Source organism: Octodon degus, unplaced genomic scaffold (genome assembly GCF_000260255.1).
Source record: "Octodon degus isolate 3935 unplaced genomic scaffold, OctDeg1.0 scaffold00407, whole genome shotgun sequence".
Classification (NCBI taxonomy): Eukaryota; Metazoa; Chordata; class Mammalia; order Rodentia; family Octodontidae; genus Octodon; species Octodon degus.
Window position 1 is genome coordinate 313,511 of NW_004524983.1, and position 15,698 is coordinate 329,208.

The 15,698-nt window shown below is 36.4% G+C and overlaps 1 protein-coding gene across 7 annotated transcripts in view; it reads right to left on the minus strand.

Annotated features, from left to right (window-relative positions):
• Ankrd17 (ankyrin repeat domain 17) overlaps positions 1-15,698 on the minus strand; it is a 165,132-nt gene that overhangs the window by 96,292 nt on the left and 53,142 nt on the right. For all 7 annotated transcript variants that reach the window (XM_023708598.1, XM_004648421.2, XM_023708595.1 and 4 more), the window contains exon 2: positions 4,376-4,529. In XM_023708598.1, the coding sequence (XP_023564366.1) occupies positions 4,376-4,529 (154 nt within the window). The remainder of the gene's footprint in view (positions 1-4,375; positions 4,530-15,698) is intronic.

Sequence of the window (15,698 nt, forward strand, 5' to 3'; positions counted from 1 at the left end):
ATATATATATGTATTTCTCTATATAACGAGCAATAAAATCCTCAACTCTTCTCAATCTCAGCTACAGAAGTCTGGCAACCAGGTATATTATTCATGAGACAAAAAATGGTAGCTGTGTCTCTCTCAAGAAAATGAACAGTAATAGAGAAAATATCTAAAGATATACTGACATACTGGATGTTCTCAAAAAAATGAAAGGGTCTCTTGTCTAATCACTGCTAGAAATCCAAAATGCTGCCAGCATTAAATGTCCTATGCAACTCTTTGGACTATGAATTTTATAGATTTTATTTCCATGATTTAAGGCATGCATAACCTAAAGACAGATTATTTGTATTGGCCCAAAACACGATCTCACAAAAAGCAGAGATTTTGGGTTTAGGTAAGAAAGTCAGAGATTCAGAGAACAAGGACTTTATGTACACTACTGGCTTAAAGATGAAGGGGCTGTGTATCAAGTAATGCGGGCAACTACAAAGAACTGGAATCTAAGTCCTACAACTTCTAAGTGAATTTGGCTACAGCATTTGCCTTAGAGGTCCATTTCCCCACAGCCAAAAGATGAACACACAGGCAATTTTAGCCCAGTGAAATCTTGAGCAAAAATCCACAACTATCTGTACCATGCCCTGATCTCTGATACATATAGATTAAGATATAATGAGTATCATTTCACAAGACTATGTTTAAAATAAACTGTTCTGCAGTGATGTTCATGCTTTACAGTGAAATGCAAAGTCAACAGAAGATACATGTAAATTTCCCAAGTTAACTTTCTATGTCATTGTTACTGACTACCAACAGAATCCAGAGATCACTAATCATCTGATGGGTTAAAAGAGAAAAGTGTTAAAGATAATATTGAAAAGTATAATTCCTCAAAATTAATGTACTTATTATATATTATATGCATATACTAATAAAAAAGATCAAAATTTTAACATACTATAAGCTCCAAACTAAAGTTCTGGGGAAGAAGAAATAGGGACAAGTGGCATCGAGATAAGGAAAAATCATTAAGTTTATTTCAATCCTAACAACAGAAATTGGAAGACAATGGAGGAGCAACTTCAAAAGTCTGAAGGAAAATGATTCTTAAACTATATTTTTATACATAATCATATCAAATATGGTGAGAAAGATTTTCAGACAAGGCCTCAATCAATGTGTGACCTATCAAAAGACAGATACTGGGTACCTAAACGATGTCCAGTATCAACACCACAAAGAGAAATGACATAGTACATTATACATAATGAAATACTGTGAGTGACTGCTGCCAAACTTGAATCAGTCAACTATCTGGATCAACACTGGTTTACAGAAATACAACATGCAGCCAGGCATGGCAGCACATGCCTATAATCCCATCACTTTTGGGGGTTGAGCCAACGGGGATCATACATTTAAGCAAAGGCTGGGCAGCTTAGTGAGACCCTGTCTCAAAACATGAATATTGTATATAAAAAGGAGATGTAGATGTAGTGTAGTGTGAAGGCTTTAGTAGAAAACAAACAAACAAAAATATACAAGAGAGGTACAATGGCAAAATGCATGACATAGGATAAATGACTTTTTTCTTTAAAAAGGAACTATTATCATGAAAGAATAACAGGTCTTAAACCATGAGCTTTGTTTGCATGGTTATTCAAACAAATTAACTGAAAAGAAATAAGAAATAACACCTTAATACTGGAAGGTTTTGGCAATATTGGAGAATTTTACTTTTTTCATTGGATCTGCAGTGGTACTTAAGGCTTACAAGTTCTGGGGGACATACAAAAAGTACTTATATACATAATGACATGATACCTAATCACACTGAAATTTACACGAGTGGTAATGGATAAAGATGAAGCAAGTCTGCTGAATCTACTGATACTGAAAATGGCTACTGGGTAACAGACATACAGTGAGTTTGATATAGTATGCTCTTTACATTTCTGTGTGAAATGTTCAGTAAAGAGTGGGAGGAGATATAGGAGGGACAGAAGTGAAAGCCCTGAAGTAAGGAAGAAATGAGAAGGGAGATTAGCTTACTGGCTAATCTACAAAGAAAAATGGGGAATACAGAAGTAAGAAATGCAAAGCAACTGTTAGCTTCCTATACAAAGAAAGGCATTGTATCTACAAAAGCATTCAACTAAAATCTACTTTCACATAGCATTTCTGAACCTGATTCTGCTTCTTTTGGTCACATAAAATACATTCTTCTTGTGCTTATGTCTTTTTTTAAAAAAAAGAATTTATTTGAAGGGGGCCTACCCATTAGTTCAGTTGTTTTAAGTATCTGCTTAAGCAAAGCAGTCAGGCTCAGGATTCTGTGGTTTGATCCTCAGATCCTCAGGTCTTAGCAGACCTGCCCTTAAGGCATCCTGAGCCAGCCCCCCCCCATCAAAAATATTTATGTATATAATTTATTTGAAGGTGGAGGAAAAGAAAAAAGATAGCTACTCTGTATGAGTAGAGATCATTCATCACTCTACAGTAAAATACTCGATAGTCTTTTTAAAGCACTTGAGAAATATATTCAACCTAAGTTCTCCCTTTTCAGAAGCAGTAAGTATTGCCTGTTCCTCTTCTGATATATTTTCAAGTAATTTCATAATTTCTATTTCTCCTACAAACTTCTATAGCAATATAAAATTTCTCACAAGGCTAAAGTATATAGCTCAACTACTCAAAAATATAAATTGTTTTCAACAGACAAGAGGAAGATCTTACATTGCTCTATGGATTTTTTTTTTTTTTGGGGGGGAAGACCTTTCTATTTTACTTTTTTATGTATTCAGTACAGGGTCTACAGGGTCTTACTATACAGATCAGACTCCTAGTGATCCTCTTGTTTGCAGCCTTCTAAGCACTGGGATTACAGGCACACCCCACCACACCCAGTCTCATTTACTATCTCAGTGTGCACCAGGGGTGGGACCAGCATAGCAAAATGGGGATCAAACCTGGCCCATGCCCTTGCCTACGCAGGTGCTTTATTCTGCTATCTGGCTGGCCCTTCAAGACCCTTTTAATGATATATTCCAGAAAGTAACTCAGAACCGAAATCAAGCTCATCCTTGAATCTCTAAAATACTTCTGTGCTATGTTACAAGGTGTTTATTAAAAGGAATAACTAGGTGTTGTGATGCATGACTGTAGTCTCAGCATTCCAGAGGCTGAGGCAGAAGGATTGCTGCAAATTCAAGGCCAGCCTGGGCTAGAGTCCCAGGCCAGCCTGAACTGCATAGCAAGACCCTGTCTCAAAAAGACAAAAATAAATAAATCTATGGCTTTTAAAAAGAACTGTAGAGATTCGAGTTAACATCATCTGATATTTAAGCATATTACATATAAGGCACTAACTCTCACTGCATGTCTAATTCCTAATTAAAATACTGTTGCTATGGGGTAATCCAATAAACTTTACAAAAAGAAGATGGATGATGTACTCTATAACGTTTCAAGACAGAGCCCATGCCAAAAACTGGGGGATAATGCACACACGCAGGTATTTATTGTTATTCATGATGGTTGTGTTCTATGAAGTTGCTGCAAACTCTAAATTAGAAAAAACCGAACCACTGTTTCTAAGAGAAACAGAGGTTGAGGCCACTGCAAGGCCCTGGTCAAAGTAGCTGCATTAAAACCTTGCTTCATGTATTTGTTTTAAGGTATCTTATTAAATATAAGTTGATTCATTAACATTGAATTTGTGAGCCAATAGCACTATGATGAAAGCTTAACACACATTTCCTCTCTAAGGCACGTTATGGTGCTCTTACTATAGTACACTGGACAGTACTGCAGCGTGATGCTCAGGAGCCATTTTTAAGAGTAAAGTCATGAATAAAAATTTTAAAAACTGGAAAGCATGGCACTGAACAGACTGTTCAATGACATGTGTTTGTAACACGAGAAGTGAAAGAAGAAAAGAGCAAACCTTACTCTGCCCTTAGATGGCAACACATAGACAAGACAGCTCAAAATTTTTGCTGCTGTTTGTTTAACCCAAAGTATGAGTACTGATTTGGGAGTTACAAAGAATTTTTTTTTTTTTAGACAGGGTTTTACTATGCAGTTAAAGCTAGCTTTGACCTCACTTTGTAGCCCACGCTGGCTGGGAACACACAGCAAGAACCTCAACCTTCTGAGTGCTGGAATTACCAGCATGTACCAAGATGCTATCTGGTTGGCCCTTCAAGACCCAATTGTGTGATACTGAAACTTGTGTTTATGATCAGATTCTTACTCTGCAGAGCTTAAATATATCTGCCACTTTTAGCAAGGTTTTCAGTCTGGCCTGTGTCTCTGGATCTAACCTGAGCTATACACCAGCAGTGAGTAATATGACAGAATCTTCATAGATAGAGGTTAGACATACCTGCTGCTTCCAGCAAAGCCTCCAGTCTGGCCTGTGTCTCTGGATCTACTGTTCTGAGGTCTGCACCATCAGCAGTACCCGACAAGAGCAACTTGGAAGCTGTCTCCAGCATTGGATTTTCCAATTCATCCTGGTCCAAAATGAAAGATTCCACCTACAAGACAAATAGAAAAAGAGAACAGAAAGAGAAAGAGGAAAGAGAAGCAAAAGAGAGGACAGGGAGAGAAAAATATTTTAATATAATTATCCATGAATAAATACAATGGTAACCCTAAATATATTCTATGGGATGTCTAACTCATCCCTTAACTAAATAAGAAGACTGAATTTGTGAAGAATTTAAAGGCTCGGGGGAGGGCAGGCCAAATCGCTCAGGGGATTAAAGCACCTGCAAGCAGGAGTAGGGCCAGGTTCAATCCTTTGGCCTGCCATGTGAGCCCCACCCCAGGGCATGCTGAGATAGCAATTGAGACTGGGCCTGGTGGCACATGCCTGTAATCCCAGCTATGAGGAGGCTGTAAACAGGGGGATCACTACCAGTCTGATCTAGTAGTGAGACCCTGAACACCCTGTAGACTCTTCCCTAAAATACAAAAATAAATAAAATAAAATAAAAGCCAGGGAGACAGCACAGTGGCATAAGCACTTGCCTGGCAAGCCCAAGGTCCTGAGTTCACTGCCCAGTCAGGGGTGTGGGTGTGTGTGTGTGTGTGTGTGTGTGTGTTGGGGCCAGGGAAGACAGCTCAGTAGAGTAAGTGCTTGCCTGGCAAGCGCAGGGTCCTAGTTCAATCCCCAGTATTGGAAAATAAAATAAAACCATTATTCAACTGGAGTCTAATTTTTTAATTAAAACCAAATATCCTTTTCATTTAATTGCGGTTATAAACTGTATAGGCTTTTATGAAGTTAATGGTTGGGCTATGAAACCTGACTCTGGTATAAGTAGGCTCTCCCCTTCCTCAGCCTTTAGATCAGCAACTTAAATGGCTTACTGTCAGGATCCTTTGATACACTTATGACACTCACCACTAAAAATACAGAATTATGAGTATTGACATTTACACTATTAGAATATAAAAATGACATTCATTAATATCATTGTTATGTTTATGTCTAGATATTCCTCCATGAAGTTACGGAATAGGCTTTTTTCCATTGACTCATGGTCCAATGAAAGGATTATGGGTGTGAGTGCTATGCCTACCCAGGGATGGTCACCTGCAAATAAAATAAGGGAGGGAAAGAGGCTTGTTTTCAGCTGCTCCTCCCTTTTTGCTTTTGCTTCTTTTGCTACTTTCTGCCAGCGCTGAACTGTTGTCCCTCTGCCATGTGTCACTCTGCCTTGGAGCCAGCCAAGTATGGACTGAAACCCCAACAAAGAGTTGAATAAACTTTTTCTTAATTTTTTGTGTCAGGTACTTTTTCCCCTAACAACAACTGAAAAGAAACCAAGATAATCATCACTGATTTCATCAGAAAAGTTGCTTCTCTTTTTTTTTTCTTTGTGGTGCTAGTGATTGAACCTAGGGCCTTGTGCGTACTATGCAAGTATGGTACTACTGAGATACAAATTTCAAGCGCAGGAAATATCTTTAATGCAAAGCTATAAAGCACAGGCAAATAAAGAGTTTCACAATTCTAATTTGTACTTTTAAGATATTCTTGTGAGTACCAGGTATGGGGGTACATGTTTGAAATCCCAGCTCTTGGGAGGCTGAAGCAGGAATATTCTTGGGAGTTCAATGCCAGCCTGAACTGTATAGTGAATTCAAAGTCAAAACCAAAACCAAAAACCAGAAAGTTGTGGCCCTTGGGATTGAATCCAGGGCTTTACACAGGTAAGGCATGGACTAAATACTCTTTTTACTATTTATTTTTGAGACAGTGAGAATTAAATCTAGGGTTTATCCTGGATTTGAACTGAGTATATCCCTAGACCTTTCAAAACTTTTTAAAATTTGAGACAAGGTCTTGCCTAACCACCAAGCTGTTCAGGCTAGGCAACCTTTCAATCTTCCTACCTCAGCCTCCCATAATTCTAAGATATTTTGAGACAGGATGTCACTAAGTTACCAGGCTAGTTTCAAACTTGCCCTCCTCCTGTCTCAGACTAATTTTTGATTGGCCTATCAAATCCTAAATTTGTTGTTCTGTTTTGGAGACTGACCTTCAACTCACAGTGATTGATCTGCCTCAGCCTCCCAAGGAGTAGGATAACAGATAAACACCACCACATTGAGCTTGAAGTTTAATTTTATCTCCAGCAACAAATACTTTCAATTAAAGTGCACTCTGTGAGGCTGGAGGATCACTGCAAGCTCAAATCCAGCTTCCACTACAAAGTGAACTCAACACCATTCTGAACTACAGAGACCTTGACCCAAAAACTTTAATAAGCAGGCTCACAATCGTTTCTGTGAATGTTTACCAAATATACAAGTTTGATAACCATAGTCTGATGGCAGTACTCTGCAGTAAAAATGGTATTTCATTGGGGGAAAATACAAGGCTACTTTACTTCTCAAAAAAAAAAAAAAAAAAGTATTGGTACTTCTCCAGATGTGGTATATTTCTAGACACAGCAGAAGTACGTAGATGCATTTCTTATTTTGTCATTCTCTGCAACCCAGGAAAGATATACTCTGGGAAGTTAAGTTTTTGCCTTCTAGATATCTGAGATGGTCTTGGGGACTAAGAGCTTACACAGCATATGTTGATAAATGCTGACCATGAACAATAGCAAATTCAAATCAAGACATATGAAGAGACAATATGTACTCCTGAGATGTGAAAGCTGGCAGTCCCTATCACAGTGCTACTTACAAAGAGATAACAAATATTCTTTTATATTTTATGATAAAAGTTGATACTTTCTATATAACACACTATCACATGGTCTAAAGAAATTTATTTTACAAACCTAAGCTGTTTCTAATATCATAATGAATATAAAAATAATTTATAACCTAGAGCAAAAAAATAATGAACACACCACACCTAGTATCCTGAAGTTTGGGGACAACAAAAACACTTTGAGAAATAAGTTTTTAATGATCAGAATATCAGAACCCTGTATGATTTCATGTTCGAAAGTCCTATCTGGTAACCATGTTGGTTTTTGTTTAGTTTTTTTGGTTTTTCTAGAGACAAGGTCTCCTATGCAGTTCAGTCTGGCCTTGAACTCACTATGCACAGCCTAGGCTGGCCTGGAACTCCCAACAACCCTCTTGCCTCAGCCTCCCAAGTGCTGGGGTAACAGGTGTTTTGTGCACTACTATACCAGGCAACCGTGCTGTTTTCAATGAACATGTATTGAATAATAGATAAGATTTCTAGTATTTAAAAATGCAAAAGACATAAAACACTCAGAAAACTGTGTCTATAAAAATATATTTGAAAAATTCAGAGATTCTGAAGTACATTAACATTAATAAATCAAAAGCACCTGTTAACATTAACAAGAATAAAAAAAACTTTTTAAAAATGTAAGTTAAATTTCAAGGCAAAAGGGCCAGGGAGTTAGCTCAGTAGAATAAGTGCTTGCCTGGCAAGCACAAGGGCCTGAGTTCAATCCCCGGTTCCACAAAAAAAAAAAAAAAAAAAAAAAACACCACAAAAACAAATTTCAAGGCAAAAGTAAAAGCATGATAAAGTAAGAATTATACAGGCTAACTAGGTAAATGTTATAGATTAGGAAGATTAAAGTATTACACTTTTAGAAGAGGACTTTTGAGCATGGTTTATAACAGTAAGTTATGGTTTGAGATTGTAAGAGTAAAAAAAAAACCTTCCTATATTGAAATAAAGTACAAAGTATGAATCTTTCCTAACAAAAAGCTGTTTCAAATGAAATTTCATTAGGTAAAACATATATATCATTTTACATTACCTTTACTTTTGTTTTATTTCCTGTGTTTTTTGGGAGCTGATATACTGCGACTCAGCAGAGAGCCAGGATTCTTAGTTTGTAAACATCCTCATCTGTGCAAGAGGAAGGCATGGACTCTGTGGGAGTGCTACACCTCCAGCCCCAGGGTAGCTTGTTTATAATATAAGAAGGGGAGAGGGGCTGGCTAGAAGCCACAGCTCCTGCCCTTTTCTTTGCTCCTCCCTGTTTTCTGCTGCCATGAACTGCTGCTCTCTGCCATGTGCCATTCTGGCTGGGAGCCAGCTGAGTACAGACTGAAACCTCCACAAACTGTGAGCTACATAAACCTGTCCTTCCTTAAATTTGGATGTCAGGTATGTTGTCCCAGTAACGAGTGAAAAGTAACTGAGACAAAAGTTAACTGCCAAATTAAAGGTGACCAAAGTAAATCTTGCAAGCAGAAAAAATATTGACCATAATAACTGATTTATATGAGCTGAGGAACACAGAATATGGTACCAGCACAAGTATAACATTTCTTTGTGACAGAACACAGTACTACAGGAACAGCCTGAAGGTTAGAAGTCATGTCACAAGATATTATTAGACTTCAACTAAAAGTGATTTTTCTAACATAATGTTCCCTATGCTATATTATGAAAATTTACTAAGAAAACTGTATTTCAAGGGATACTGAGTGCTTGCGCTTCATATACTAAAAGGATAATGAGTGCAGAAGTATTTGCTTTCCTAGACTAAATTTCTCTACAAAAAAGTTGGTTATGGTTGACAGACACAGGAGTGCAGCTGGTTAGGAAGAATAAACAGCTAATCTTGTACAAAATAGCAGGACAGCATTGCTGAGCCTTAGTTGTATACTTCAAAATAATTAGAGGAGACTTTTAACTACTCCCAATACAAAATATGTATTTGAGGTGAATGTACCAGTTATTCTGCTCAGATCACTGCATACTGTTTATGTAGTGAAATATCATACTATAACTCACGTATGAGTACCCTGTCAAAAACTGAAAATTGCTTTAACTTTATTCTTATGTGTAAAACCTGGTAAATGAACAACTAAATTTTAATGACAATTCTATATGGTATTTTAAAGGGAAAGGATAGAATAATCAGACTGAAAGAAAGCAGGAATAAATATTATTTCTTCCTTATCCTTAGTTTAAGATGAAAAATGAGCTACTTTTAAGGATGCAGGACGCAAAGGGCTAAGTAAGGGTATTGTGGCAGCTGCCTCCTATGTGACCTAAGCAAGTTCTAGCCATCTCCCCCGCCCATTAGATTTTTCCATAAGTATTTTTCTATGTTCCACAAAAACAGGGCCTTTGTTTTACTGGTATGCAATTTTCATGACTCAAGTAACTACTTAATAAAATCTGTAAAGAAGTTCAAATTTACCAGATATATCTGGAGAAAGAGGGATAATTGTAGTAAACACAATTAATGGTGCACTTTTATAGAGCTAATAGGGGATACAGAAGTCTTACATTAGCAGGTGGAACAAAATGCTAATTTAATTATTAGACACATTTATCACACATTCTATGAGCAAAAGATCCACAGTAATAAATTACAGGACATAAGATTTGTGTAAAAACCAATCCTACCTAGAAACTTTTTCTTTTATGAGAAGGTGTACAAGTGAGCAATAATGTAGGATAAAGAGAGAATAAAAGCTATATGGCTTCAGAGAGGAAGCAGAAGACAACTTTCTCTTTTAGCACCAATTTTTCTTCCAATTGGATGGGCAAGGATGTAGCTCAATGTCAAGGTGTGTAACGGGTGTACAGAACCCTGGTTTGATACCCAGCACCAAAAAATAAAAAAGATGAAAAATAAAAAATATTCAGTACTGTTATTCCAGCTGGAAAATAAATTAAGAGTAAGTCAAAAACCAAAAAGATACAAACTTATAAAAATAATCTCCTATTCAACTCCAAACCAAATTATAAGACTAGAACTCTCTATCCTATTACCAGCAAAAGTAGTTCAGACTAAAACTGAAACACATTTCCCACTGAAACCTAACTCATTTTTGTTATACAATTTCTATTTTTTTTTAAAAAACCTCAATTTGAACCACAAGTTCTAGAACATAAATGTTAAAAATGGTTTGAATAAAAAACGTAGTCTTTTTTTCTTTTTTTTTACAGTGCTAGAGGACCTTGTCCATGGTATACAACTTCTCCTTCTGAGCCCTTTACTATTTTCTTTAAATTGAAATACAGAAATTGTGTGTGTATGTGTGTGTGCACTACGCACTCACATTTTGTTTGCTTTCTGAGACAAGGCTCTGGCTGGTCTGTAATACTCAAGAGATCCTTCTGCCTCAGCACCCCCGCCAGGGCTAGGATCACAAGCATGTGCCACCACACCAAGCCACACAATTAAGTTTCATGAAGTGAGGAAAAAGGAGCAAAAGGATGACACGGTTTATTTCCTAAGGAAAAAGCTATTAAAATTATGAATATTTAAAGCATGATAAGTTATTTTGAAGGTGTTTTAAACACCAGGGTATTTTATGAAATGGTTAACACACATTGCAATCTCTTCTAACACAAAAAACCACCAAAATGCAAAAAAGAGGCAAATATTGTAGAAGCTGTAAAAATCATAAGTTCAATTCATTGTTACAGAGAGATAACAGAACGACAGTGACCCTTATTTTAAAAGTCTAGCCAGACAGCCCAGTTATCCAATTAACTGGTAGCTTCATTTCCTTCTGCCAGAAAATAACACGAAATAGCTCAGTGTGTGAACTACTGTACAGCTTCCCCCCCCCCCCAAAACCGGGGATTGAATTCAGGTCCTTAAGCACTTATTCTACTGAGCCATCTCCCCAGCCCCAAGCCATCTCCCAGGTCCCTCCATACTGATTTAAACAAGCTAACTTTTTAATTTTGTCACTGAGGGAGCAGACTGTTGCCACAAGAACCACATAAATAGGACAACCAAATACTGTATACCCCTGACTTTTGCAAGATAAAATATGCAGCAACTCTCCAAAGTATACCTACCCAAGATAATAATCTGATAGAGCCTTTAGAAATAATATTGTTTCTAAAAAAAAAAGCAATTAAGGTATACAGGCAAAAGACAAAGCAGTAGTGTTCCTCAATGTAGGCATTACTGACATCTTGTGCCAGATAGTTCTCTGTTGTGAAGGCCATCTTGTGCTACTTTGGGGATATTTAAAAGCATCCCTTGCTTCTACTCTGGGATGGCACTGTACATGGCATGGCAACCCCACTTTACAATGCCAAATGTCTTCACAAAAGGTAAAGAAATAAAGTGCCCTTCTTCACCCCAACCAAGGAAACTACAAACCACTGAGTAAAACAGAAGCAAACAGGTAAAACTACAACATGGAACATTTTACAATGCAATTGACCATTTCTTTGAGTAAGGACAACAGGAGCAAAATCTCTTTTAAATTAATTTGAGAAATGTAACAGTAAAATAGTAGAAATTACACCTGATTCAAATAAACCAACTATAAAATGTCATTTTTGAGAAAAGTGAAGAGATACGAGTATGTGCTGGTTATGGGGTAATATAAAGACATTACTCCAGTTATGTAAGAAATGTCCTCATCTTTTAACACATAGACCCCAGTTTGTAGGAATAATAATAGGACTCTTCAATAGTTAAGGAAAAAAATTGTAGGGAAATTCTTAATGTTGAATCTGAGATAGACTGAGGCTTTTTGGTACCTGGTCTCTATGTTTGGGTACAAATTAAATACTTTTTGTTTGTAAATACTACTGTACAGCTTACACTGCTGTTTTAAATAGTCTGTAAGTAGCCCAGGTTGGCCTACCACTTTCTGAGATTACAGTGTGAGCTTCCATGCCTGGCCACAGAGGTTGTTTTTGTTTAAAAACAAAATTATTATTTAGTATTAATATTTACATTTAAAAGTAAAATTCTTCATTTTCTCTCCATAGTAAACCTAACTTACTACAAACAATGGTCAGAGGCGAATGGACTTACAGTAGTCCTAAAATTTACTTCACTCAAAACACATGACACAGAAATTTGCAGATAAAAACAGTATGGACTAACTGTGAACATTAGCACTACATTTAAAACTAACTGCTCCTCAAAATAGGTACATCATCTCTGGCACACTGGAGAATATTCCATCTGTAGATTAATTCTAAAGCTTAAGGATTAATTGGACATCATACATACAAACTCTAACAAATTATCTACCACCAATAATACACTATGTTACAGCAAAGCAAATAATGTACCTAGCTTCTGTACAACAAAAATGCAGAAATTATTTTATGATCAATACTTTCCATAAATTCCTAATATGGAAAGACTGCAAACAGCTATCAAATATGTGTAAAAACAGTATCAAAAAAGATAGCAATGCAACAACTGAGTAGAAGAATGGAAAACTGCAGGAAATGACAGTGATAAAATGATGCGAAGTGCAGCAGCCAGGGTTTGATCCCTGGAGTGCCTTGCTATATGCTGTGTGCCATGCTGTGCCAGCCCCGCCCCCGGGGTGCACTGAGACAGTGATTGAGACTGGGTGTGGTGGCATGCGCCTCTAATCCCAGCACTTAAGAGGACTGAAAACAGAACCACTATGGGTCTGATCTACGAGGTGAGACCCTGTGGACACTGTACTAAAAAAAAAAAAAGCTACTAATACTTGGATTTGAAGTTTAGAATTTATGTTATAAACTGATGAAGGATTTAAACATTCAGGCAAATGATGAGTGTTTTAGGACAACAAAGAGATGATGTAAAAGTTGGTTTTTGTTCTTGCTTGTGTGGTTTTCTATTGTGATGGTGGCTGTTTTGGGGCAGGTGCTAGAAAGAGGAACCAGGACCTCAAATATGCTAGATAAGTGCTCTACCATGGAGTTCAAAAGGTGGTTTTGTAAAGATAAAATACCAGAGACAAAGGAACCAATTAGGAATTTACTTCAGGGAGAAAGCTGGAAAAAGGGTTGAAAGTTTTGTCTCTGAAGACAAACACACTTCAAGAATTAGAATGCTAGAAATCCCTGAATTTGGATACCCTGGTGCTCAATACCCTCTCCATTTCATTGTGTCACCCCTCCCCATCATTTTGTTACTGTTTCTGTTGTTCTGGAAACTATTCTGTTCACTTATCCTGGAATTTCAAGAAGGTAATCTGAATTTTACACCAATACTGTATATTTCAAGAAGTTACCTAAATCTTTACTAAAATCACAGATATTTGAGAAAATCTAAATAAATCTAGATAATCTTCTTAAAAACCAAACCCATGCTAGACAAATAATTCTAGAAAATAAACAATCCAAACACAGTCAGGTGCAGGATACCCCAGCTGGATCCCCACCTCCACCTGCCTCAGCAGACCCGCCCTTAGGGCAGCTTGAGCCAGTCCCCCCCCCCAAAAAAAAAAAATCCTCAAAAGTTTTCCACATTTAAAAATTTTTAAGTAATAGTTCATGCAGAAAACTCTTGGAAAAGAATCCTTCTGATGAAGCACATATTTCTTTTTCTGAATTCACTAAATGTCAGTGTTTGATTTCTATGAATAAATGGGTCATTTCAATGACATAAATGAGCCACACACAACACACCCAAAATAAGTGCTCATCAGAAACAACTTGATTCCTTAGAATGCCACCATGAACTGAAGAAATTACATAACTCAGGTAAAACTTACTTAGTGACAGGTGAGTAACAGGCTAAACAAACTTAATTTAGAGCAACAGCGGTTTCTAAATCTAGGTATCATTTATCATGAAAATGAAAAAGCTCCATATAAAAAGGTAGCTAAAACAGTTGAGAAATTTACATTTATAATAATTTTATGACAGTGAATGAATAAATTCTTGGTTTTTTGTTTTTCCAGTGCTAAAAGGGGGGGGGGGAATCAAACCTATGCTAGACAAGCACTCTACTTCTATACTAACCCGTTTTTCTGAATATATTCCCAATTACCAATGCCCAGAAAAATGATTCTTTACTATTCTAAGTTCTATGAATATGCATAAAGAATTATTGCACATGAAATAAAAATATCAATAGTTACTATATTCTTTTTTGCATCTGGCTCTCAGCCCTAAAAAAGTATACCTGTGGGCTCTATTTTTATAGTCCTAAAAATTAAACTTTGGGAGGGATGGTGGTACCCGCCTATAATCCCAGGATTAGGGAGTTGGAGGCAGGAGGATCTGTGAGAGTCCCAGGGCATCCTACACTACACAGTGAGGCCATTTCTAAAACAAAACAAAGTAAGAAAATAGTTAAACATCAGTAAAATACCGTAATTCTTACTAGAGTGAATTATTCTAAGATTAACATAATTAGATTTTTTTAAACTAATTAAAAACACAAAATCAGCACTTACCAAAAACTGCTCTATGTTAAGACTGAGATAAAGAAATGAAAATTTTCCTATTTAAAGAGTGTTATAAAAAATTTGGCTTTCAAAAGTATATTTAGAAAGTTGGGAGTGGTGATACACATCTATAATCCCAAGACTCAGCAGAAAATAGGAGAATCATTGCGAGCTCCAGGCCAGTCCAAAGTACATAACAAGACCCTTGTCAAAAACAACTATACTTAAAAAAAAAGCATTTCTATCTTTTTTCACTCATACTTTTCTATTCATCTAACATATTAGTTAAATGCACCTAACATATTAGTTAAATGCCTACTCCGGTCTAATATTTGCTGAGAATCAACAACATAATTAACATATCTGTTCCACAGAGCTTATGTAAAATCTGATAATGACGCTTATGTTTTGAAAGTCCTTATTTGCCCACAATTTACCATGAAATTAACATAATCCAATACAAAATTCTAACAATGCTAAATTTCATAAGGGAGATAATTATAAATGTGTTATAAAATAAGACAAATCGAGAGACTTCTTACATATATGGTTTATTTTTCAGTAATAGAATTAAAGCTATATAATATATCAAAAACTCTCCCAAAACTATTTTGAAAGCAGATTCTTCTACTTGGCTCTCTTTTGCACAGGACCCCACCTTCCTGCTGTAGGATGTTCTTCTTTTTCTACTTTTACCTGGTTCAAACTTAACTGCAGAGCCTGCTTCTTTTTCTATCTTTAATAGAACTCTGCTACCATTAAAAAAATTTCAGGAGAAAAGTATAAAAACGAAATATAAGAAGTAAAGCCATGCTGTTATGTTGAGCTATAGGGGACTCAAGTCAACAATTTCTGACTCTGCCAGTCAAGCAGAAGACCCAATACTATTATGGGCTACTGGACTCTTCTAGAATATTTTACTGAGTTTACACATGTATAATATTCAAATAATGGAACTTAACAAAAAAAGGGGATACAGCTGAATGTCTATTTTGTATCTGTGTATTCAAAGTGGTTAGGATAGATATATAGTTACATTCTCTTAATGAATAGAGGGATTTGTTCTAATGGGGTTT